General features: G+C 43.3%; 1 protein-coding gene across 1 annotated transcript; it reads left to right on the top strand.

Annotated features, from left to right (window-relative positions):
* Nucleotides 1–26,130, top strand: STMND1 (stathmin domain containing 1). The gene is made up of 5 exons (XM_047860329.1): nucleotides 1–81; nucleotides 11,609–11,789; nucleotides 16,243–16,394; nucleotides 24,816–24,947; nucleotides 25,843–26,130. Exons 1-5 carry the CDS (start codon nucleotides 1–3, stop codon nucleotides 26,128–26,130), a joined length of 834 nt encoding a protein of 277 aa, XP_047716285.1.
* Nucleotides 26,131–26,626: the final 496 nt, after the last annotated feature.

The following is a 26,626-nucleotide window of genomic DNA, read 5'->3' as shown; positions in this document are numbered from 1 at the left end:
ATGGGCTGCGGACCTTCCCAGGCTGCTGAGGACCAGACACGCGTCCCCGCGCCCAAGAAGGGCTGGGATGAGGGATTTAAGGTAAAACCAACAAAACAGACAAGCAGGCACAAGGCCTTTTGCCAAGTTTGGCGGGGGGGGGGGGGGGGGGGGGGCGACTGAGTGGGCTGGAGCTGGGTCCGCAGGGGCCTCGCAGCCCTCCCGGTGGGTGGGCTCAGGGTGGGCGGGATGGGAGCAGCTGTACCGGTCTGTGTTTCACTGCTGTCGTGTCCAGGACCCCGCTGCTGTAGGACTAGCTTTGAGAGCCTTTTGTGTGTCAAGAACCTGCGAAGTTGGTCACACCCTAAAAAGTAGAGCCATGGGATCCGCATAGAGCTGGGGCCGGCGGGGATTCTCAGGGGAGGGTGGGAGATCCTGGGAGGTGCCTTATATTACCCGCTTCCGGAAAGTGGGCCCTTTGAGAATTACTTAAGGGCTCAAAGACACGGTAGAGGCCTTCCATCTGGCTGAGCCCTCTTGCTTCCCACCTGAGGACCCTGGGGCCCAGAGACGAGAACGCCTTGCCTGAGGCTGCACAGCTTGTTTGGGGGCAGAGCTAGAGATAGAATCTAATTTTCAGAGTCTCATTCCAGTACTCTTTCTGCTCCCTCTCTCAAGGTTGCCATCCCGGTAATTCTTCTGCAGGCATGAAGGGGAATTTTTTCCAGGGTGGGGCATGGAGGGATGGGTTGGTCCAGACAGAAATGAGGTCCAGGATTTGGTCCCATGCTCACCACGGTCAGTATTCCACAAACCGAGCTGGGAAGGCACAACGGTACCCCTTGGAGAGGGGTCACCCAAAGGTAGTAATACCATATAACTGATCACCAAAAGCAGAATACTTTTAGGATCGAAAAGGAACGCTATTAATAAACTTGCCTGGTCTGATTTAAGCCCATATTGTTGGCAGAAAACCAGGATTTACGGTCACCCTTCCTAAAGGGCATTTTTGGAGCTACTGTCTCAAGAGCACACCTTTTTTTTTAGCAGACAATGTGCAAGGTGCCATTTGGTGCCACTTACAGCACCTACCGTGTGTTGGCGGGGGGGTGCATGAGCACACACACCCCCACAGCACACCTGCTGGGCTCTTGGAGTACATCAAAAAACAAACTGGAAGCTGGTAAAGGCTGAAACTCAGGCTTAGGACCTGGCGCCCTTGTGGATGCCTGTGCCCAGGTGCCTATCCATCTTGACACTGTTTTTTCTGCTTTTGTTGTTGTTGTTGTTTGCTTACTTATTTTGAGAGAGCGAGCACAAGCAGGGGAGGAACAGAGAGAGAGGGAGAGAGAGAGAATCCCAAGCAGGCTCAGCACCGCCAGCGCAGAGCCCGAAGAGGGGCTCACACTCACGAACCGTGAGATCGTGACCTGAGCAGATGCTTAACCCACCGAGCCACCTGGCGCCCCTGTTTCCTGCTTTCTGTTCCAGCCACCTCTGTCTGAGTTCCGGGCCCTATTCCCTCTTACTGGGTCTTCCTGCCTCCCCCGTGAGCACAGGGTACTCTCTGCCTCCCACACTGCCATCTGTCTTCCTAAGAAAAAATTCTCCGGAGCACGCAAAACCCTCTACCCGTGGTCCCACCAGGCTTTGTAATGTCATCCTATCCAGCCCTGCACACTAGAGGACTCTCGGGTCTGCCAACGCGAGAATCTGCAGGGTTCGGTCCCACCAGTCACCGACACAGTCCATGCTGTTCCCCATGTCATTCCATCCTCCTGGAATGCCCTCCTCAGGCCCCATTCCCAGGTCCCCTGATGCAATTCCTGCTTGTCCTTCAGCACTGAGCCCAAACACCACCGCTGTGCCACTCGCTTCTCACACAGCAAGTGTGTGTTTAAAGCTCCTCCTCCCCCATAGATTTACGGGCTTCTTGGAAACAACTTGGTCCTCTTACTTTCTCATTACTTCTGCTTTGATTAATATGTAGGAATACATTTTTCTCCCTTTCTCCAAAAACTGTACGAATATGATTTAAAATGTTAACCCATTGCGCTTTTCTCTTTTTTGCGCGAAAAAATCTTTTTTATTTACTTGACTGGTGCGATTACACTTGAGACTTCCAGAGAAGGACATTTTCACCATTTGTGTTTCTTATCTGGCCATTATCATTTGTTTCATTTCAAGGTTATTACTGAAAATGACTGTTGCACAGAGCAGGAGACAGTGATGAGAAGCAATCCTCTCTGAGTGTCAGATATGCTGGGTCCCTGGAAGCCAAGCTTCCCTGGGTTTGGGAGGGTTTCTGGGTCTCTTCCTGAATTCCCTGGGCATGAAAGTCATCGCCTCTCTCCTGGGTTGTTGTTTTTTTTTTTTAACGTTTATTTATTTTTGAGACAGAGAGAGACAGAGCATGAATGGGGGAGGGTCAGAGAGAGAGAGGGAGACACAGAATCTGAAACAGGCTCCAGGTTCTGAGCTGTCAGCACAGAGCCCGACACGTGGCTTGAACTCACGAACCGCGAGATCATGACCTGAGCCGAAGTCGGACGCTTAACCCACTGAGCCACCCAGGCACCCCATCTCCTGGGGTTTTGACAAGTCTCCTAACTGGTCTCCCTGGGTCCTTCCTCCTCTGCCCACCCCCACCTGTGCTCCAGCTCCGGGCTTCGCATGACCTCCAGAGCCATTGTTCTAAAATCTGGTAATGTCATCCTCTGCTAAAAAAAAAAACAAAAACAGTTCCCAAATCATTAGGTAGGCACACACACCAGGGGTCAAAGAATGTGACTACCTCAGTTATGATTTCTGGGTTCACTGTTTGTTTCAGCTGTGTGACTTTGGCCAAGTTATTTAACATCTCTGTGCTTTGATTTCCTTATCTGTAAAATGAGGGAAATAATAAGAATCACAGTTATGCTACAGAGTTGCCACAAAGGTTGGTGAATTTAATTCACATAAAATGATCAGATCAATGCCTGGCACAGAATAAGTGCTCAATATGAGTCAGTACAATTGTTATTACAGTGATTTATGTAAGATAAAGTCCTGACTCCTTAGCACATCTTACCAGCCATCTTTTAAAAAAAAATTTTTTTTCAACGTTTATTTATTTTTGAGACAGAGAGAGACAGAGCATGGACGGGGGAGGGGCAGAGAGAGAGGGAGACACAGAATCGGAAACAGGCTCCAGGCTCTGAGCCGTCAGCCCAGAGCCCGACGCGGGGCTCGAACTCCCGGACTGCGAGATCGTGACCTGGCTGAAGTCGGACGCTCAACCGACTGAGCCACCCAGGTGCCCCTTACCAGCCGTCTTTGAGCTGCCTCCTGGCAAATTCTCCAGGTTCGTCTCTTCCCACACTCATTGCTGGTCAAACCTCACTACTCGTGGCTCCCCAAATCCATTCCGTTTCTATCTCCATGCTTTTGCACCTGCTGTCTTCCCTCCTTTCAGACCTTTCCCCGTCCCCGTCCTCCGTGCTGGGCCACATGCAGATAGATACGTACCCATCTTTCAAGACAACTCAAGACCACTTTCCTGACCCTGCTCCCCACCCCGCTAGGCTACCACACTGGCAGACCTTATACCTTCTCCTACCATATTTCAAAACATCGTATTGTATTTATTCATGTCTGTGTTTGCTTCCCATCCTGAGTTGTTATTATCTTCTTGAGGACAGAAACTGTTCTTTGTCTCTGCAATCCCCCCTGCTTACTACAGCGCCTGATAAAGACCAGGCACTAATGACCATTTCTTGAGGGACCCGGTGTCCCTCCCACTCCCTCCGATCCTTGGTATCTTCTTGTCTCCTAGTTGCATAACTAGACCAACGACAGTCAGCAAGGAGTAAATTCAGTATTAAAATCACCTGAAAATAGGGGAGTCTGGGTGGTTCAGCATCTGACTCTTGACCGGCTCAGGGGGTGATCTCAGCTCAAGCCCCATACCAGGCTCCGTGCTGACTGTACAGAACCTGCTTGGGTTTCTCTCTCTCTCCTTCTCTCTCTGCTCCTCCCCTGCTCGCGCTCTCTCTGTCTCCCTCTCTCTCTCTCTCTGTCTCTCTGTCTCTCAGAAATAAATTTTAAAAAATAAAACTTAAAAAAATTATTAAAATAAATAGCCTGAAAATAGACTCAGGGTCGATTCACGCATATACCTCCTTCCCCACCCCAAGTGGTCGACTTTGAAAGTCTGATCCAGCCAAGGCATAATCACTAATGAAACGCTCTCTAGCTACCAGACAGTGCTATTTTTGCTAACTTCCTAAATGTACAGGCTGAACGTTCAGTGGTTCACCAGTGTCTTTAAAATGAGATGTACAGGTTTGCGTGCATGAAATATTTATGTGTCTTAGTGGCACAACTTTTAAAATATTCCAAATCAAACTTGTCAAGACTACTGACTTTGTCTTCACTTTTACCCTAGTCTAACATGGCAGGTAGACATGATAATAAAATAATGCATAATAAGAAAAGCATGGGGAACTTTTCTCAATGAGGGAAATGTTCTGTATGATGAACTCCGAGTTTCTGTCTTATTATGAAAGGGAACAAACTAGATTGGAATAGACAATCCCTAAGGACCCCTCACAGTTTCCCCCTAACCTTTGACAAGAAAGTTCTGGCTTACCATCAGCAAAAGGGACTAAATGACTTCTTCAAGTCCTAATTTTTAAAACAGGGTATTTTTGAGTGTTTTTGGAGGGTTGCTAGTTGTTACAATATTCGTTAGACATAAACTAGAAAATCAAATGCTGAAGAATGCATTTTTTCCTATATGTCTACAGACAAATATATTTATAAAATACACCTGCCAATAATGTGATTAAGATTTCAGTCCAAGGGAGACATGACAGATGACTCCCTCCAAACTATTTGGCAAATGTGTTTCCCAAAAGCTTTAGAACAGAACCTATAACACTTCCAGACCGAAAACAAATATATGAAACACAAACAAAAAACAGCCCTGTCTGTAATTAAAAATAATACCTTTTTTGGAATGCTGATGATTCCCATGCATAACTGTTAGCTTAGAATTCACAGCTTTTCAATTCTAAAACTAATAAGATGGTATCCCCAAGACAATGAAGCATAAAATAGAATTGACACAAAATATAAACATATCGAATCTCTACTTCTTTTTTTTAATGCTTATTTATTTTGAGAGAGGGAGACACAGCACGAGCAGGGGAGGGGCAGAGAGAGAGGGAGACACAGAATCTGAAGCAGGCTCCAGGCTCTGAGCTGTCAGCACAGAGCCCGACGTGGGGCTCGAACTCATGAACCGCGAGATCATGACCTGAGCTGAAGCTGGATGTTTAATCGACTGAGCCACCCAGACGCCCTTCGAATCTGTACATTTGCACAACTTCATCTCCAGGAAACAAAGCCAAACCTCCCACCCACCTCCTGATCCCCTCCACGGCAGATAGACTTCTCATTGGTGTGAAAATATAAACCCTGCATGCATAGAAAGAATAAGAAAACTGTTTTTGCGATGCCCCCGAGAGGCATAGGTATAATTAATTTGTCAATATTTCTGGCCTCTGAACTGTGTCTGTTCTCAAGTCTAGATTATGAAATTGGGTTAAAATTTCCAGAATGTGTTGCACATAGATAAGATATTTGAAAGACATGCTTAGTTTTTCAGAGAGAAAAACCTTACATTTCTGCTCTAGAAACTAAAGCCTGGTATATGTTATCTTATACCCAAAGATTGTGCTTCATTTGCTGCCATTTAAGCTTTGGTCACTAACAGAGCTTGAAGGCAGACGGGATCTAAGTCAGAATAAAGGGGTTAAGATTCTTGGTAAGGCCTGGATTCCTCACTTTGATGAAACCAATGAGGGTCACATAATTAAATGTGGAATTTAAATATATTCTGACTTGTGGGGTGCCTGGGTGGCTCAGTCGTTTGAGTGTCTGACTTCAGCTCAGGTCATGATCTCAGGGCTCGTGAGTTCAAGCCCCACTTTGGGCTGCTATCAGCGAAGAGCCTGCTTTGGGTCTTCTGTCCCCCTCTCTCGCTGCCCCTCCCCCCTAGCGCGTGTGCTCATGCTCTCTCTCTCTCTCTCTCTCTCTCTCTCAAAAATAAATAAAAATTAAAAAAATTAAATCTATTTTTCTGGTTTGTAGATGACAGAATATCTTTGTGAAAAGCCGCCTTTTAGATTGAGAATATTCGTGTGTGCTCTCAGCTCCAATATGGACGTGTTTTTGTTTGTTGTTGCTAAATTTTCCAAGGTCTCTGATGGGAAACGTTAGATGGCAAAACTCGTCCCTATGTGTAACTCAGTGCCCTGCTATGTTCAAAAAACGAAGGCCTGCAAGACACAATGAGCTTGTGAAATTGCCTGCTTCACCGCCATTGCAGACATCAGTTTTCAATAGTTTATTTGGAAAGGAGGTCAAGAATACCTAATGTGATCTTTGCTCTTTTTTAAAAAAAAAAAAAAAGTTTCTTTATTTTTAAGAGAGTGCGTGTGGTGGAGGGGCAGAGAGAGAAGGAGACAATCTCATGAACTGCGAGATCACGACCTGAGCCACAGTCGGACCCTTAACCAGCTAACCCACCCGGGGCTCTGTGATCTTTGCTCTTTCCCGTCAGCATGGACTATGAGCACCTGAAAAAAAACCATCAGAGTCTCCTTGTCCTTGGTTATATGTAACAACATATATTTTTATATATTATATATTTATATATATATAATAACAATATATATTTTATATATCTGTAAATGTGTGTGTGCACATGAGAGAGACCCTGTCTGATATAGTAAGATTATTATTATATAATAAAATAATAGCACGTAATATACATAAAGACTTTTCCTGGGTCAGCTTACCGTACAGGGACTACATGGCAGTAACTGTGTCTATGAAGAAAGACAAATGGAGAGAGATAGAAAGAGCACTTAAGAGCTCTGATACTTTCTCCATAGGCCATTGGTATTTCGGATCTGTCGACTTTTTGTTGGCCGACTTGTTTGTTCAGTTGGTCGTGTTTTCATACTTTCCCATGCAGCCCTGAAGCACAGAGCTAATTAACCCCCAGCACAATGAACTGATGTTGATTAGCTGCAGCCAGCATGTTATGTAAACACAGTGATAAGGAGCTACGTGAGTCTCCCCATGAACATTCGAACACTCGAGAAACCGTCATTGAATGACAGGAACCTGAGGGTGGGTGTTGGAGCCGCCAGGACCTGGCTACTGTGGTTTCTACTTAGCCTCTGAGGGATTTCACAGCTCTTTGGAGAGCTTTCAGAAAGTGAACAAACGTGCTTAGGTGTTTAAAAATCTGTGTGATTTTTATTGTGAGATTACCAAGGGTTTAATGCTGATGTCCTATTTGTCCCTCCTTTAAATGGAAGAGCTGGGGGGGAGAGGGTGTCTGCTGTCTTCCTTTCTAATGTTTCTTCCATCCCTTTCCCCCAGTTTCACTGCCACTGTCCTAGGTCACATTCCATCAGAGCTCACCTAGACAATTGCAATCATTGTAATTGGCCGCCCTGCTCTGTCCCTTCCTTGTTTCCTTCAGCCCCCCTCATTTAAATGAACCCCAGTGATCTTTCTAAAACACATGACTGATCATTTTATTTTACTTCCATACACAAAAACCCTACAAAGGATTCCTGTTGCATTCAAAATAAAACCAAGCCCCTTTACTCATCACAAAAGACTTCCCTTTCCCACTCAGCACCCACCCCGTTCTACCTCCATCTTTCTGCTCCCCTGGGATAATTCAAGTTCATATGCTCACAATATTGTTTCGTACCCGTCTTTGTGTGTGCTTAACCTCTCTGTCTACAATGACAATTTCTCCTTGCCCACTGGAAACTCATTCATCAAGAGCCAATTCAAGCATCTTCTTGAACACCTTCTGCTGCCCCAAGAAGCTACAACCTGGTACAAGTGTACCAGGGAATTACTGGGAACCATGGGGCCTTGGAGGTACAGTCCTGGGGACCTTATAATACTCAGGGGAGAAGAAAAGCACCCCTTGGACCAACAAACATGAAATCAATAGACATGAGGAGAATAACCGGAAGGCGAAACTCTGTAGAAGTTGCTTATGTGCTTAGGTCTCCTGGGGACACTGAGGGGGCTTCACTGGTATGTGTGATGGAGAAGAGGTTGGCTGATCAACCCAAGCAAGGAAGGAAAGGCCAGCACTAGGAGAAAGGGGGCAGGGGAGTTAGCGAGGATTGGAGAAAACTTTTCCTGAACATACCAATATTTAGAACACGCGGCCTCTCCAATAGCCTCTCCAATAAATGCCAACTCTTTAAATTGAATTAATTTAACTTTTTGGAACACTCACTACATTTTTCTTATTTTTCTTATTTTGCTGTGGGACTATGAAAAATTTGACATGGGCCAGCATTTTGGAGTCAGTGGTTTACTAAATCACATACGGACCCTTTTTACAGTGTATTGACGTGTTTACAATCAGTGGAACTGGTATGGAAGAATAGAGATTCATAAAAGGAAGGGGTGGGATTGTAAGCCAGTGCAAGATTTATGGAGGACCCTCTGGAAACACATATTAATAGAAAATGTGTACATCTTTAGATGTAGGGATTTATTCTCATGGAATGATGGGGTGAATTCACACTGATATATATATGCACATATATTATTCCAGCATAGTTCATTATATTGCAGACATATACAGAAACACATATAGAAGCATATATAGAAACAACCAAGATAGCCGTCAGTAGGAATTGGTTGAATAAATTATAGTATATTATATAATAGACTACACTACAGTCATCAAATAAATGACTACTCCCCACCGTTAACTAGAATGAGGTAGACCTATATATATTGACGTAAGCAAATGTCCCTGACATATCCTTAATGGAAAAAACAGGTCATGGAAATATTAAATACCATTTAATATAGAACTTGATGTATATTATTTATATATAGCTTTCTTAAATATAATCCACATATTATACAATTCACAGTTGTCACCACAATCTAATCTAATAGAACATTTTTATCCCGCCCACAAAAGAAACCACTACCCATTAGCGGCCAACCCCTACTTCCTAAGCAACCACTAAATCTACACTCCGTTTCTATTAATTTGCCTATTCTGAGTGTTTGGTAGCTGGAACAGTCTTCGCATCTGGCATCTTTGACTCGGCAGAATGCTGTTAAACGTCATCTCTGAGCAGCATGCAATAGTACTTTCTTTCTTCTTATTGCCAGATAAAATTTCCTGGTCTGGACATATCACATTTTATTTATCCATTCATCAGTTGATGGGTGTCTGGGTTGTTTCTACTTTTTAGATATTTTGAATGTGAATTCTGAACATTTGGGTGCAAGTTTTTGTGTGGATGTATGCTTTCATTTTGTGTGGGCGTATATACCTAGAAGTGGAATTTGGGGGTCATATGCTAACGCTCTGTTTGATTTTTTTAGAAATTCTCAAACTGTTTTCCAAAGTGGCTGTACCATTTTACATTCCCACCCCACTGTACGAGGGCTCCGATGTCTCCACACCCCCGCTCACACTTTCTGTGTGTGTGTGTTTTTTTTCATTATAGTCATCCTGATGAATGTGAGGTCATATCTCATTCTGGTTTTGATTTGCATTTTCTTAATGTCTAATGATATTGAGTATCTTTTCATGTGCTAATTAGCCAATTCCAATTTGTTTTTAAAGATTATATTTCTTTGACCAAACACATCTAAGAAGTAATATACTAAGATGTTATTAGTGTAGAGTATGGTACTTATTTTTAACTGTGTTCCTGTATTATTCAGGGTTCTACCAAAAGAATAGAACCAGTATAATGGTTGACTGGATGGATGGACAGATGGACAGATGGATGGAGAGGTAGATAGATAGATAGATAGATAGATAGATGTATTACAAGGAATTGGCTTATGCAGTTATGGGAGCTGGCTAGCCAAGTCCACAATTCACACGATAGCATAGGTGGTCAGAAAGGACCATACTGGAGCTGAAGGTACAGTCCACAGAAAAAACTTCTTCCTCAGGAAACATCAATTCTACTCTTAAGGCCTTCAATTGATTGGATGAGGCCCATCCAGATTATCGAGCATAATCTCTTTTACTTAAAGTCAACAGATTGTAGACCTGAACCACATCTACCAAATACCTTCACGGCAACGATTAGATTCATGTTTGATCGGATAACAATACCATAGACTAGCTTAGTTGACACAAAACTGATCAACAGTTTCCTTTTATGTTATTTATTTCTTCAATGAGTCTCTATTACTTCTTTAATCAGCATAAGCAATAAAGACAGTTTCATTTAAAGAAAACTTTTTTAGGGGAGCCTGGGTGGCTCCGTTGGTTGAGCGACTGACTCTTTGTTTTGGCTCAGGTCATGATCTCATAGTTCGTGGGTTCGAGCCCCATGTCAGCCTCTGTGCTGACAGCGCGGAGCCTGCTTGGGATTCTCTCTCTGCCCCTCCCCCACTCTCTCTCTCTCACACACAAAAGACAAAAAAATTTTTACACAGCAGTATCTTTCCTCTTCACACTTGATGAACATGTTCAGCTTGGCGTCCTCCGGGGTGCTCAGTATAGTAGCTTGTACCTGATAGATTTCTAGTAGATACTATATTAACTTCTATTGCTGCTATAACAAATGATCACAAATTTGGTGGCTCACTACCACACAATTTTATTCTCCTCCAATTCTGGGGGTCTGAAGTCCAGAATCAGTTCCACTGGGCTACAGTCAGCTGCTCTGGGGATAAAGTTGGTGGGTTGCCTTCAGGAATGAGCTTTGGGGAAAGAATCCCTTTCCTTGCCCATCCTGACTTCTAGAGCTACATTCTTTCATTCCTTGGCTGGTGACCCTCCCTCATCCGCTGCTGGTAACATCCTCGAATGCGTCTCTGCTTCCCTGGCACATCACCTTCTCCACGTCTGTAGCCACATCTCCCTCCGCCTCCATCTTTTAAGGACAATCATGGTTACACATAGGTCACCTGGATCATCCAGAATAATCATGCCATCTCAAGGTCCTTAGATTAATCATATCTGGGGGCAGCTGGGCAATTCCTTTAAGCATCGGACTTTGGCTCAAGTCATGATCTCACGGCTCCTGGGTTTGAGCCCCGTGTCGGGCTCTGTGCTGATGGCTCAGAGCCTGGAGCCTGCTTCAGATTCTGTCTCCCCCTCTCTCTGCCCCTCCCCCACTCACCCTCTGTCTCTCTGTCTGTCTCTCTCTCTCTCAAAAATAAACACACACTGGGGCGCCTGGGTGGCTCAGTCAGTTGAGCGTCCGACTTCGGCTCAGGTCATGATCTCGCGGTTTGTGGGTTCGGGCCCTGCGTCGGGCTCTGTGCTGACAGCTCAGAGCCTGGAGCCTGCTTCGGATTCTGTGTCTCCCTCTCTCTCTGCCTCTCCCCTGCTCATGCTCTGTCTCTATCTCAAAAATAAATACACATTTAAAAAATTAATGATATCTGCATGTGTGGTAACATGTACAGGTGGCTGGGGCTAATCAGCCTACTGCAGATACTCGTAGGCTAAATATTTGCAAAGCAGACCTTGTGACATTGTTTTCATTTTCCAAGAAACTGTTTTCTAAGAAATGTTGACTCTCATGGAGCCATTCCCTCTTCACAGGCTGATGTCGGTGTGACTTATTCGGTGGAGAACCGCGGGCCCCAGATTGGAGCTGAATTACCCAAGGACCCTTTGAGCAGCCCCGAGGGCCTGGAAATACAGGCTCGGTTGGGAAGTTTACCTGGAACCACAACAGAAAGTCCCCCATTTCTTAGTGAAAGAAACAGAGGAATAAATTCAGGTAACAGCCCCCATGTATATTAATCTCTACAAAACACTATCTCTCTACATATATTGTAAAATGTAGGGGCGCCTGGGGGGCTCAGTCAGTTAAGCGTCTGACTCTTGATTTCCACGCAGGTCATGATGTCACGGTTCATGAGTTCGCACAGGTCATGATCGCACGGTTCATGAGTTCGAGCCCCACATTAGGCTTTGCACTGACAGTGGGGAGCCTGCTTGGGATTCTCGGTCTCCTTATCCGTCTGCCCCTCCCCCATGTGTGCTCCTTCTCTCTCAAAATAAATAAATATTTTTTAAAAACACATATATACGTTATATAAAGTATGATGTATGCTAGCAACCCTTTTATCACAGTTTTGTGGGCGAGGCAGTGCTCCAAATAGCAAAATCCCTATTTCTGAGACATTAGGATGTAGCCTTAAGCCTTCATTGTGTGCGTACATAATGCTAACCATTACTCTTCTTGTAGATCAAGTAATTAAAACTATCTTACTTTTTTTTTTCTCTCCCTCCCCCCCCCCCCCCTTTTTTTAACTAAGAGCCCTTACTGGTGGTTGGGAACAGGCCTTAGGAGGAGTCACGCAGGCTTTGGTTAAATTCCTGTAAACTTCCACTGTTGTTAACATGTTTCCAAGAGAAAGTTCTACATTTGAAAAAATAAATAAAACCTATGTCAAACTGTTTCCCCTGTGTCTCCTATCCAAAGCATCAGCGAATATACAAAACAAACAGCTTCCAAAATCATAAAAGAAGTAATCATGACCTGGTGTGCTCCTTGGAAACTATTTTGATTTTTCCTACGGTTGTTTCTGCTTTACTTGAGTTACCCCCCCTGGTGTTGATTTGAGAGCTCCCGTTTATATTTCATCAGCCTCTGAAACCAATTGAGTTCAACAGAACTCGAGCAAAAGTGTTCTGTTTTATTTGGGGGGAAGCCTCGTGTGTCATTCCTCGCGGCCGTTGTTTCTTCCCTAGCTACAAGTTAGAGCTGGAAAAGAGATGGGTTAGTAAGTGAGATTCTTTTCCTTGGACTTGGACGGCACAGTCTAGTTATGATAGTTTTCCTATTAGCCCTCGTCTCATGGTTCTGAGGTGAGGTCTTCGTGAGCTCAGAGAACGAGGTAGGAGGCTGGGGATAGAGCAGGGGGCGCCTCTCCTCTCTCTGTGTGTCTCTCTCTGATGATTCTGTGGACGGGAGCGCCGTGAATGCTCAATGTCTGTGGCCCTAGCAGACTGCAGACTGTCGGGCGGGAGGGGACACCTGGGTGCACCCTCCCCGTCAGTCCAGCCAGCAGGGTGGAGCCAAGAGACACGAGCCTGGGGAGGGAGTGAACCAGCAAAGCAGTGTTCCCCAAATGTGTTGTCGATTAGTTTCCAGAAAAGACCTTGCCCCAGAGTGCAGAACCAATGCCCCAAGGCTTAGATTTGTCCTCTGCCCTGTTCCTCCTGTGTCCTTTCTGCATCCTTGCCCTGCCCGGCTACAGAACACAGTCGATTAAAACTTCAGGTTTCACTCTAACACTTCTTGTTTCTTTCTTCTTAAAAAAAAAAAAAAAACTTACTGTAAATAATTTCAGATTTAAGTAAAGTTGCAAAAACAAAGAATGCCTATATTCTTTCCCCCAGATTTCCCAGATGCTAACATTATACCACATTTGCATGTGATACAATTGTACCTATCATAGCCCCCCCACACACACACACACACTCACATACTCTGACACACACACTCTCACACATGCTCTCTGTCTCTGTCTCTCACACACACTCTTTCTCTCACACACACTCACACACCCTCTCTGGCACACTCTCTCTCACACACACTCTTTCTCTCATGTAAACACACATACACACTCTCTCTCTTACACACACACACACACACACACACACGCCTCTAGATTGTTTCTAAGAGCAAATCGCAGACATAATGACACTTTACTCCTAAGCACAATATGTGTTTCCTAAAACAAGGATATTCTTTGCATAATCACGGGTACAGGGATCACAATCAGCAAATTACCCCTTACGCAGTACATTGTCTCATCTGCATATTCAAATTTTATCAATTGTCTCACAAATGTCCTTTGTAAATAAATTTCTGGTTCAAGATCTAATCCAGAATCACACGTTTAATTTAGACATAATGTGTTTTTCTCCTTTAATCCAGGGCCAGTCCCTCAGGTTTTGTCTTTTATCGGATTGATATTTTGGAGATACAAACCATTGCTTTTGTAGAAAGTTCCTCAGTTTGTGTTTGAGAATTCCCCATGATTAACTTCAGGTTATGCATTTTTAGCAAAAATATCAAAAATGACATTGTACCCCATTTGTACATCAAATCACAAGCTACATGGTATCTATATTTGACATTTATTCCTTTTTTTTTCCTTGCAAACACTTTTTAATGTAGTTAAAATCAAAGATTTCTCAATCTTTTCTTTTATTGAATCTGGATTTTGAGTCATGTTTAGAAAGTTTTTTTCCTACACCAGAGTTTAAGATGAATTCACCTACATTTTCTCGTATGACTTCGCTTTTGACACTTACGCTTATGAAGAGTTTCCGATCTCGTGAAAAAATGCTAGTGTATATGTTGACTGCATAGGAAACATAACTATGTTCAGTTTGGTGTCTGATTTTTAAAAGTAAAATTTGATATATTAACAGTGGTAATCTCTGAATGCTAAGAGTATGGGCATTTTTCTTTTCTTTTTTCATTCTTTTCTATCCAAGTTTACTATGTAACCATGTATCACTTTCATGATCAGAAAAAAGCATAATGTCATTTTCACACATTTCCCCAATGGTCTTCAGCATCCCAAGAAATCATGAGAACTAGTTGAAATGACCATGATAGCTCAGGGTTCTCTTTGTAGGCTAGCGACTGTCAATGTCAAGACAAATACTTTGGTGGATTCAGAAAAATAATGGATCATGCAGTGGACCTCCTTCCATGACCTTGGGAAAGGAGTTGGGGGGGGGGCAGGGTGGCAGAGAACACAGACGTGGAAGTCGGATATTCTTGAGTTCAAACCCTAGTTGATTCTCTTCCTACCCATGTCACCTTAAGCAAGTTAATTCGCCTCTCTCATATAGTTTATTTGTACAATAAGGATAACAGTACCTCTCTCACAGAATTCACAGTGTTATAAAGTCTATAAAGTACCTAATAGGGTGCCAGGCACGTAAATGCTCAGTAAATAGTAATTGTTATTATTTTGGCCCTTCCAGGTAAATCCACCTTCTAAAAAAAAAAAAATCCATCTAATTCTTTACCTCTAGCTTTAACTTCTCTCTGTGGTTTCAAGCTTCTAGGTTACATACTTCAAAGACATGCTTTACCACTCTGTACCAAAATCTGTATACAGCTCTTTACAGTGGGAATCGAGTCTATTCCAGACACACGCGAAGGTAGAAGGAAGACACAACACTGGACAAGAAATGAGATTATAGGCGATTTGTTGAAGTTACCTGCAGTGGGCAATTAGAGAAGTCTCTCGTAACAAGAAGGCAAATATTCTGAAGTAAGAGACATCTGGCTCGTGTGTATGTGTGCATTTTTTCTCTCTTCCCACTGCAAACTCACAAAAACTGTCTTTGTTAACCAGCGAGGTTAGAAATTTTCATTAAAAGACTCCGTCCGCTAGACGGAATCAACGTGGTTACAGTGAGCACTTCTTGATGATTACAAAATAGAAAATAGCTCATTTCTGAAGACTCATTGCACCTTTATTTCATGATGTGAGTCCGGAAAAACAGATGCTTGCTTATTAGGAGCACTGGGCGGTTTGTAATGGGGGGATGGGATCTCTCTCATTAGTGCAGTTTATAAAGGCTCCCGGAGACACCGTTTCAGTGCCATTTTTAGAATCATTAATAAAAATTTAGCTGACATCACTTCAGTTCTGATTTGGTTCAAAGACTCTTTTCAAAAAGGCATTACTTTTACTTACATAGATTTAGCAGATGGCGTAATTGTAAGCTCAAGGTTGCGGAACTAGAAGTCTCTTGGCAACATCGCACTGTTTATCCTTTGTATACAAAGCATAGAAACCAAACTGCAACTCACAAGAGTCACTGAAAGGAGATCTCCTTCCTTGCTGTGCTCTAGCTTGGTAATTAGTGTCGAGAACCCATGTAGTCCTACCCCAGTGTATAAGTGTTGTTACAACAAAAAAAGTAGTACATAGCAGCACATGAAAGACTTTTTGTTATGTTAATATGGGGCTTGCTAAGCAAACCGTATATTATGGTGATGTGTATCCTCTAAAAGAACGTGAAGACTTTCAACTTCAAAGGATTCAAAGATTTATAATAGAAACAGACATGTAGGTAAGAGTGTTCACCCAAGATTTAATGAAGCGGCACGATTTATGAGGCATCCATTTAGCATCCGATTGATAAAATGTTCATGCTTAAATTCCTATTTCTTTTTTCTTTTCCTTTGGAAGACCTAGTGACCGGTGGATTAATCCATAACCCCCAAGCCCCTGAGACCCGAGAGCGACAAAAGTCATCAGACATCCTGGAGGAATTAATTGGTCAAGGAATAATACAAAGCCACAGCAAAGTACTTAGAAATGGAGAATCTTATGATGTCATGGCAAGTATTCCTTAATTAAACATTAGCTATAAGCTAATAGTTCTAGTTTAGTTTGAAAGGGATAGTAATAGTTTAAAATAGTAATAGAATATGATTGATCATGAGTTAAGATTTCCAAAGTCACAATGCAGATTATAGCATTTATCTAAGCCAGGTTTCTCTCCCATCAATTCTTTCACCCATCTCCACATCATCCTTTTCCATGGACTCGGGAATTGCCCTAATCATTTTTTTAAGCTTATTTATTTGCTAACTAACTTGGATGTAAATTAAAAAAATAAATTAAAAATTCATAGAAAATTTTAAAAAAGAGAAGTTTATTTATTTAAGCAATCTCTACTCCTAACGTGCGGCTCAAACCCACGACCCTGAGGGTAAGGGCTGCATAATCTATGGACTGAGCCGGCCAGGCACCCAGCAACTGCCCTAATCATTGATGATAAAGGAATCCAGTAAAACATATCTTCGGTTTTACTGAAATTGAGGGACAGTAAGCCATTGAATAACATGCCTTTGTTCTTTGAAGAATTTTTATTAAGCATTGCCTGTGGACTAGGTATTGTGAATATAAAACTGAACTCTGGGGCGCCTGGGTGGCGCAGTCGGTTAGGCGTCCGACTTCAGCCAGGTCACGATCTTGCGGTCCGTGAGTTCGAGCCCCGCGTCAGGCTCTAGGCTGATGGCTCGGAGCCTGGAGCCTGTTTCCGATTCTGTGTCTCCCTCTCTCTCTGCCCCTCCCCCGTTCATGCTCTGTCTCTCTCTGTCCCAAAAATAAATAAACATTGAAAAAAAAAATTTAAAAAAAAACTGAACTCTGATTTATCTAATAAAAAATAGGCCTAAATGCCAAAGCTAAAACAGATATGCTTACACATTTATATATACACCTATATGTACACATTTTGATATTGACCCTAAGGTCAAACAGGAAGAAATGAATACGGTCATAAAACTCCTCACACTCTTCTTTTTCTTTGTTGATTCATCTTGACTAATCGGTTGTAGTGTTTCCCTAGCGTGAGCAAAATTTTTACTCTGATTTTAACTGGTTGTGGCCGAAGTCTTGAGTCCTTAATTTTTTAATAAGTTCTGTCTAAACCTGTAAAGACGATGGCAGGTGTTGTTTGTTCTGCTTTCTCGGGTGTTCGTTTGTTAACAAAGCTCCCAAGCAACCCCATCGCCTAACGAAGGTGGAAAGAAGAATTAACAGAGAAAAGAAGCCTAGGGAGAGATGAGTGGGAAAGACAAGGAAGACACAGACAAGATGGAAATGGGGACCAGAAATAACATCGAAGGCTCCTCAATGGCCGCCCATCCTTGTCTTGTAGGGAAAACAATCGACTGCGGACAAATAGACACATTATTTAAATCAAGTATGCCACCTAGACCAAGTCACTTAAGTGTTTGAACAAAGGTAATTTCCTTCTCTGCGTGTAGGAATTGCTTAAGACTCATGAATAAAAACCAAAGTGGCATTTTCTCTTGAAGAAGAAAATACATCCTGCAGAAGGTATTTGGGGAAAAGAGAGGAAATCGCTAAACCTCACGAATGATGTTATCAGGCTGCGAATAATCAGAGGGTGTCGGGGACAGGGGAAGGTAAAAATAGATTATATAGTGGAAAAGATAATGCCAATATAATGACAGTTCACATCTGTGAGATGCATGGCACTTTAGAGTACAGTATCTTATTTGAAAGTACTGGAAGATGGGTCTTTAACATGGAAAAGGAGGGGGAGAGATTCTTTTCCAGCTATAGGTGAGTCTCTGGGGGTCAGAAAAAAGGAAGGTGTGTCAAAAGAAAAAAAGACAAGAGAACAATTTGGAGGAGGATAAATTGTGGAAACTTTCAGTCGCTAAGCGATGCCTTCTTCAGGGAAATGCTATAGAAAATTGATGCTAACCGCAATGGGAATAGCATTAAAATATTTTCCAGTGATTCAGACGCCAGAGATGGAGTCCAGACTGAGACCTTACAAGGGCACGGCAAGGTGAATTAACATAAGCCACCTTGTGAAAGAAATGTATCTGAAAAATGAAAACTACAGGCTTGACTTTCAATAACATCATTAAGTGAGCCGAAGATGATGAGTGTGTTCATATTCTGTAGAAATGGAACAGTTGTCAGGAGCCTAGTTGGACTGTTCTCAAAAGGATTTCAATGTGACAGGACCGCAGAGGTAGGTAAGAATAACACAGCTCTTTGCTTTTGTTTTTTGCTTTTTGCTCCGCACTTGGGCCACGATGTCCCCGCATAATCTAGATTTGCAAAAAGCCAGCGCAGTAACGCACAGCTGTATGTTTTATCACCTAGAGCAGTGGTCCTTAACCTGGCTGCACATTCGAATCACCTAGGAAGCTTTCGAAAACCCCAGGGGCGCCTTGGTGGCTCAGTCGGTCAAGCATCCGACTCTTGGTTTTGGCTCAGGTCGTGGTCCCACAGTTTGTGAGTTTGAGCCCCACATGGGGCTCTGTGCTGACAGTGAGGAGCCTCCTTGGGATTCGCAGGGTGCCTAGGCGGCTCAGTTGGTTGAGCGTCCCACCTCGGCTCAAGGTAACCATCTCACGGTTCGTGGGTTCGAGCCCCACATTGGGCTCTGTGTTGACAGCTCAGAGCCTGGAGACAGCTTTGGATTCTGTGTCTCCCTCTCTCTACCCCTCCCTCCCTCGAGCTCTGTCTCTCTCCCTCTCTCAAAATTAAATAAACATTTAAAAAATATGTTTAAAAAAAAGAAAAGAAAGAAAATCCCAGTGCCTGGGTCCCCCTGGTACCAGTGGCTGGGGATGGCTTCTGGCCGCAGTGCTTTCGAAAGCTCCCAGGTTATTCTGGTGGGCAGCCCAGGCCAAGAATCACTGCCCTGACTTTTCTACCAACATACACAAAGCCCTCAAATTCATTATAAAGCTGGAAAGTGTTAAATCTTTTGAAATGAAATCCCCCATTGTGTGAGAATTCTAAAAGATTCCTGAAAATGTAACATACTTCCAGGCAGAGGACAAAGAGTATCCCCAGGAACACAGGGAAATGAGGGAGAGGTATAATTGCTTAGCGTCACAGGTAAAGTCTCTTACGGTTCAGCTGTAGCTGAGAACATGCATATATCAGACACCAGGCGCCTTCATATTTTGGCAAAAGTTTTGAGCCAATGTGAAAAGATGAGTCGTGAATACTGAAAGGGGAACACACTAAGAACGGAAGTATTATTGGATAGTTAATGCTTTTCCTATCCAATATTTCATAATATTTTTTAGAAAAAAACAACGGATGATAAAATTGGCTAAAAATGCAAACCAAAGGGATGTTAGTAATGTCAGCAGGTATACAATGTGATGAAGCCATGTAACACGGTTTCTTCATTGGTCCCCCAAAATCTTTTAAATCAAATATTATGGGGGGAAAAATAGAACAATAAATGTGAGAATACTTTAAAAACAAGACTTCTAACATATACCATTAGTATAAATACCAGGGAATGTTAGATCTGTCCCTTCTTTTTTTTTTGTTTAAGTTTATTTGTTTTGAGAGAGAGGAGGGGAGGGGCAGAGAGAGAGGAAGAGAGAGAGAATCCCAAGCAGGCTCCGCCTTCGCAGCCTCTGCAGTGCTAAGCCCGATGCGGGGCTCAAACTCATGAATGGTGAGATCATGACCTGAGCGAAAATCAGACAATTAACCGACAGGGCCACCCGGGCGCCCCAGATCTGTCCCCTTCTTTAATTTAGTTCTCATGCAGAGTGAAAAATAAGATGGGATGCTGAAAAGTGAGGTCCTCCATTCATCTGCTGAATTGGGGGACCCCCCTGTGGGTCAGTCTCTCCCTGGAGGTCCAGGGAAGTATCTATCCACAGGCCCCCATTCGTCTTTTTTCTTAATTGTTATCATTTGCTTCTTGGCAAGTACTACAACAATTTCACAGTGCCCCTGGGGTAACATGCTTTCAAACAGAGTCATACTAATAGAATTTACTCCGAGTAACTCAGAAAGAATTAGATTGATATAATTAATTATAATATATAATGATATAATATTAACCTAAGTATCAGACTAAATGAATTTTTTAGTATATTTTTAAATATTCTAAAGAGACTTAAGTGGCTGTATCATAAATGTATATGGACTTTATATGCACATGTCACTGTGTGTCTGGATTGGTATAGATCTCTACAAGAAGTGTAATTGGCTCTCATTTACCCACATTGGTATTATCCACTTGAGGTGTCTTTTATCCCAGACTCGGTTTTTCCCTGCCCCTTAGTCTCCAAACACAAGACTCCGATTTCTCTGTTGACTCATTCTGTCTCTGGCCAAAGTGTATCCCCTTCTCTGGGCAACTTTTGCCCTTGGTAACCTTCAGTGCAGTTAGGGAGTCCATCTCTCTTGCATCAGAGTCCCTACCATTACTCGTTGAACCTCACGGGGAGTTTTTTAAGGAGGAGGAAGTGGGCTGGGTAAGACTAATGTCAGCTGACGCTGTGACCTTGCTGGGAGGTCTCACGGGGCTAGAGCAAGAACGGCAGGTCTCCTGGAAGCTTTGGCCCGTTCTATGCACAAGACTTTGGGGAGGGAACATAGCCACGGTAGGTTTACCTGTGGATCAACAGCTAATTAGGGAAACTCTGAGGGCTACATGGTGGCCACAGGAAGTAATATATACAAGCCAGGTTGTCTAGAAACAAGATCCAAACTTCACCACAGCATCTTTGGGTGTGACAGTCTTCTGATGGTATTCTTAAAGGAAATAATTGAACTAGTAACTTCTACAGGTTTAGGGTTTTTATAGGGAGCACCCTCTCTAAGCATCATGCAATTATTGTTATTTTTAAGTGCCAACAGTTGGTAACGCCTGACTTTATAAAATCCAGTGGGAAAGAGTACAGATATTTTCCCTCAGGTCTTCCAAGGCTTTTACTTCAAATGTCAAACTCGGGAAAGGATGAGGGTTGCCCAGGTTGGATTAACTTCCAGAAGCGGGAGGAAGTACTTGATTTCCTAGGCTTCATTTTGAGCTAAAGCCACAGGAACAGTCCACCCAGACCGGAAATCCCAAGTCTCTCAGAACCACTCACCTACTCCTTTAGTTAAGATTCAGACTCCTGTGTCAAGCCTCATGGAGCCTTTCTTCACTGAATCTGGGATTACCATTTCACGTTTTTAGCCTTCTGTGAGTGAACTTCCCTAAAAAACTGTTTTCATACTAATTTCACAGTATCTTTAGTTGAGCCACTCCAGCAAGTACGTCCCTCTTTGCAGCAAATGGCTTTTGCCAGGAGGGAGCCTAACAGCCAATTGTCATATAAATAATACAGTGATGGGGGAAGGGGAACTTGCTTTGACAGACATTCCACGGTTTTCGTGTAGTGAAAAACTTCTCACCACATAAAACTGTCTGATGGCTGTAAGTGAGCCAGAGCTTCAACAAATGGTTCCCTCTAAACGGCTTTCTGAGAAGCATGGTTCTTAAACCTGGAGGGAACCTTAGCGGTCCTCAGCCCCCTCACTATTTTTACATGTAAGAACATGAAGTCCGAAGAGTAGAGGTGTCTTGCCTCAGGGGACACCATGGGTATTAGAGGTCAACCCGGATTAAAGCCCAGGCCGCCTGCTGGCCCATTCCTGCCCTTCAGGACAAATACTCTATCTTGGTGATGATTCTGTGTGCTGTCATTGAAAAAAGTCACTGCTTGGGGACACCTGGGTGGCTCAGTTGGTTAAGTGTCTGACTTCGGCTCAGGTCACGATCTCGTGGTTCATGAGTTCGAGCCCCACATCGGGCTCTGTGCTGACAGCTCAGAGCCTGGAGCCTGCTTCGGATTCTGTGTCTCCCTCTCTCTCTCTTTGCCCCTCCCCAGCTCGTGCTCTGTCTCTCTCTCAAAAATAAATAAACATTAAAAAAGAAAAGAAAAAAAAAATCACTGCTTGAAGACATTTACAGACATTTCTCCAAAAAAAGACATCCAGATGGCCAACAGACACATGACAAGATGCTCAACATAACTGATCATCAGGGAAATACAGATAAAAACACAATGAACTATCACCTCACACCTGTCAGAATGGCTACAATAAAAAACACAAGGAACCACAAGTGTTGGTGAGGATGTGGAGAAAAAGGAACCCTCCTGCACCATTGGTGGGAAAGCAAACTGGTGCAGCCACTGGGGAAAGCAGTATGGAGATTCCTCCAAAAGTTAAAAATAGAACTACCCTATGATCCAGTAATCACACTGCTGGGTATTTACTCAGAGCATGCTAAAACACTAATTCAAAGAGATCCATGCACCCCTATGTTTATACCAGCTTTATCTATAATAGCCAAACTATGGAAGCAGCCCAAGTGTCCATTGATGGATGAATGGATAAAAAAGTGGTAGGGTAGGGGCGCCTGGGTGGCTCAGTCGGTTAAGCGTCCGACTTCAGCTCAGGTCACGATCTCGCGGTCCGTGAGTTCGAGCCCCGCGTCGGGCTCTGGGCTGATGGCTCAGAGCCTGGAGCCTGCTTCCGATTCTGTGTCTCCCTCTCTCTTTGCCCCTCCCCCGTTCATGCTCTGTCTCTCTCTGTCTCAAAAATAAATAAACGTTAAAAAAAATTTAAAAAAAATTCCCTTTTAAAAAAAAAGTAGTAGGGTATATAATATTATATATATAGATGGATTGTTACATAAGGAATATTATACAGCCATAAAAAAGAATGAAATCTTGCCATTTACAATGACATGGTTGGAACTAGAGAGTATAATACTACGCAAAATAAGTCAGTCAGAGAAAGACAAACACCATACGATTTTACTCGTGTGGAATTTAAGAAATGAAACAGACATGCAAGGGGAAAGAGAGAGAGAAGCCGAGAAACACTCTTAACTATAGAGAACAAACTGATGGTTACCGGAAGGGAGGGGAGGGCATGGGAAAAACAGGTGATGGGGATTAAGGAGGGCACTTGTGATGAGCAGCAGGTGATGTAAGGAATGGTTGAATCACTATATTGTACACCTGGAAGGAACATTACACTGTATGTTAACTCTACTGCAATTAAAATTTAAAACTTCATTAAAACAGTCACTCCTTTCATTGAATGAAATGGAATTACCATTTCCCGAGTGATTACTGTACAGTCCTTTAAAAAAGAAAATCCTGTGAAATAAGTATCATTAAACCCACCGTTTAAGTGACAAAAGCGAGTTCACAGAGCTTAAGCACTCACGCAAAGCACACCTTGGCCAAGTCAGGACTCAGACCGAGGTCTGTCTGAGTCTTGACCTGGCATCTTTTCCTAACATGCTAGACTGCCTCTCTGATGTGTGTTCTCGGGACCAGCAGGCTTGTAGAGTAAAGAGACCCTTTCAGATATTACAATGGATATCAGTGGCTCCTTTGCCTTTAAAAGTCTTTGCAGAAATTACCTAGAACAATCAGTTTACTCTATAATGAACTGGAAAGATGTCATAGAACTAGAAAGATGTCCGTAGCAAATTCAGTAAAGAAGGCAAATTGCACAGCCTGTAGAGGGTATCCTTTCATTTACGTTTGGTTTAGCATTACAGTTGTACTGCACATACATATGTCCATAAATATATGTGTGTAGAGAATGCCTGGAAACACACATACCAAATTCTTTCACATAGTTCATGCTGATGAGTAGGACTGGGGGCCAGGGGGTTCAACAGAAGACTATGCAGTTATTTACGTGTCACGTTACTTTTTCCTAAGTGATGTACGTTATAGAAAACTAATTTTTAAAAAGAAAAAAGTGTACATTAAAACTTTCTTTATAAACCCTTCATGACACTTTTCCTTTTTTATAACTAGAAGTTGTCATCAGAAAGTCACTATCGCTGCTTTGAACTTTGGAAAGGGTAGTCAGTCACACGAAATAGTTGGGGATTTTTCCTCCCATCCTGAAAACATTCACAGAGTCCTGACGGCAAAGGCCAGCCCGAGGTTGCTGCTCGGGTTAATTTTCTCCTGCATGAGACCCAAAGTACTCAAAACCCATCTCGATCCCAAGGGAAAGGTGTTTCCAGCTGTGGCATATTACAAAATTATCAGGTTTCACTTTTGACCTTGAACTAAGCATTCACTCACCACTCGTCTGCCACCTTTTCCCACCTGTGTTCATTCTCCAGAACGTTTTCTTCTCGTGAGCCTTCTTCCAGCTCCAGAATGTTGTTGCGTTCTTTAATGCGTTTTAGAAAGAGCCTGTCTTTCCTTCTAGGCATCTAATAGACCTTTTTTTCTCTTTTCGAAGAATTAGTTCTGTGGTGACCAGCGTTCACATCGTGATTTTTAAATCTACCAACGTATCTGTTCAGATTTTTAGGATCGACATTTTTACACTGTGTTAATTCTACCTCTCCCATCTCTCTCCTCCACCAGTGAATATGTCTGTTTCTCCCTTTTGTTGTTTTTTCCCTTTTCTTCCTCCAGGCAAACGTGACCGAGTGGCCTCTGAGAAAGCCTCCAGCCAGGCTGAAAAAACTTCAGCTCAAAAAGGAAGCAAAGGCTTTCACAACGAACGATCTAGAAGAGAAGGTGCGAGCGGAGGAGATGCACAAGAAGGTACCTGAGCTCTTGTGTCACTGTGTGCTACCTGCTGAAATGAGCCCACGTAGGCCTTTCCTGTCTGCAGCTTGAAGATTCAGATCCAGTGTCTTAGTGACCTGTGCTTCCTAGGCAGGATGCTTAATTTTACTTTAATTCTCTTTGTGTGGTGAAGGAGGGAGGCAACATCTTGAAGCTGGCTGAAGTATTGTCTCATCTGAACAGCCTAAGGAAGCATTGTTCAATTCTCAGAATGAAGTATGGAGCTTTCTTCATTGGAAGAAGAAAAGCTTCATTTGGGGTGGGGATGGGAGGGGGGCGTGGGTGGAGGATAGAGGCCGAGAGGAGGCCGTGCAGACCATTAGACCAACACCTGTTCCATTACCGCCCCGGGTCCCCATCACCCTCTGTCCCCCATCCTGCCGGGAAGCAGCTTTCACAGCTGTGGTCTGACAGCCTTTGTCTCCATCCCTTTACCTGGCCTCTCAGGGAGCAGGGACTCCCCATTCAGCTCCACTAGGGTAGGGAGTGTGCGTGTGTCTTTAATAGTGCAGTAAAACCTTGGATTGCGAGTAACTTGTTCTGCCAGCGTTCCGCAAGACGAGCAAACGTTTCTAATGAACTTTAACTTGATAAACAAGCCGTGCCTTGCAATATGAGTCGTACCTGAACGTCACACGATCACAACTGAGCCAGTGGTTCTGAAATTCGCTTTGACGTACAAGTGGATTACCAGCCTGTTTCCGGAACGAATTATGCTCGCAAACCAAGATTTTATGTAGTTCCTCAACACATGTTTGTGAAGTGACTGAATAATGAAATGGAAAATCATACAGGTTAATTTCAGGCATATTAATGAGAACTCGGAGGAAGTTGTTGGGGCTCATTTTCATTCTTTAATACCGCTTTTCAGACTAAAGAAGAAGAAATAAGAAAAAGGCTAAGGAGTGACCGACTTTTGTCCCCAGCCAATCATTCAGATGCAGCTGAGCCGGACGGGGCTGAGGTTCTGTTTGTCAAAGGACCTCACGCTGTGAGTTCCGCTGGGTTTGAGTTTGAGCCGTCTGACCCGCAGGGAGGAAAGCCTTTGAAAGGGAAGAAGAGTCATACAGCATCGAGTGATAGAAACTTCAGTTATGAAGGATTTGGGTTGGTGGAGTCAGATGTGTCTTACAACCAAGCAGATGATGTATTTGAATAAGCCATCTTATGTGGATTTCATGAAAAGACATCCATTCTCCCAGATTGTGACAATTTTAGTCTGTCTCGTGTTTTTCTGGAGGCCTGATCTCACCCCACTGGGATTTGCCATGGGTTTAGGAACGATTGTATAATGTGCATGGGCTGAACTTGGCTGAGTCAATTCAATATCTATGCTAGCTAGCAAAAGGGGGGGGGGGGAAAAACCCAGGAAGATCTGACTGGCTTCCACATTATAAAGTTGGCATTCTCTTCCAGTGGGGCTTCAGACGCTATGAAGACATCTTTATGAATACTTTCCAGCTTACGTTAATGTGTTTGTGCCAGATGAAACCCTTCTTTTTGGCTCCTGCCCGTTGGCTATGTTCACCCTCTGAGGGTCCCTTCAGACAAATTGCACAGATTTGTATTACGTGTTTGAATGATCTGTATGCTTATCTGTATGTTTCGTTATTCTCATTCTGTGATGTGAAAGATGGAAAGCAATATCTTGAAGC

The sequence above is a fragment of the Prionailurus viverrinus genome, chromosome B2 (assembly GCF_022837055.1).
Source record: "Prionailurus viverrinus isolate Anna chromosome B2, UM_Priviv_1.0, whole genome shotgun sequence".
Classification (NCBI taxonomy): Eukaryota; Metazoa; Chordata; class Mammalia; order Carnivora; family Felidae; genus Prionailurus; species Prionailurus viverrinus.
This window is presented reverse-complemented; position numbering and strand designations above follow the sequence as displayed.

Excerpts from the sequence above, each read along its gene's own strand:
- STMND1 (XM_047860329.1), top strand. The coding sequence starts at position 1 with ATGGGCTGCGGACCTTCCCAGGCTGCTGAGGACCAGACACGCGTCCCC. Across the intron at positions 11,790-16,242 it reads AAACAGAGGAATAAATTCAG|ACCTAGTGACCGGTGGATTA; the intron begins GTAACAGCCCCC and ends TTCCTTTGGAAG. Across the intron at positions 16,395-24,815 it reads GAGAATCTTATGATGTCATG|GCAAACGTGACCGAGTGGCC; the intron begins GCAAGTATTCCT and ends TTCTTCCTCCAG.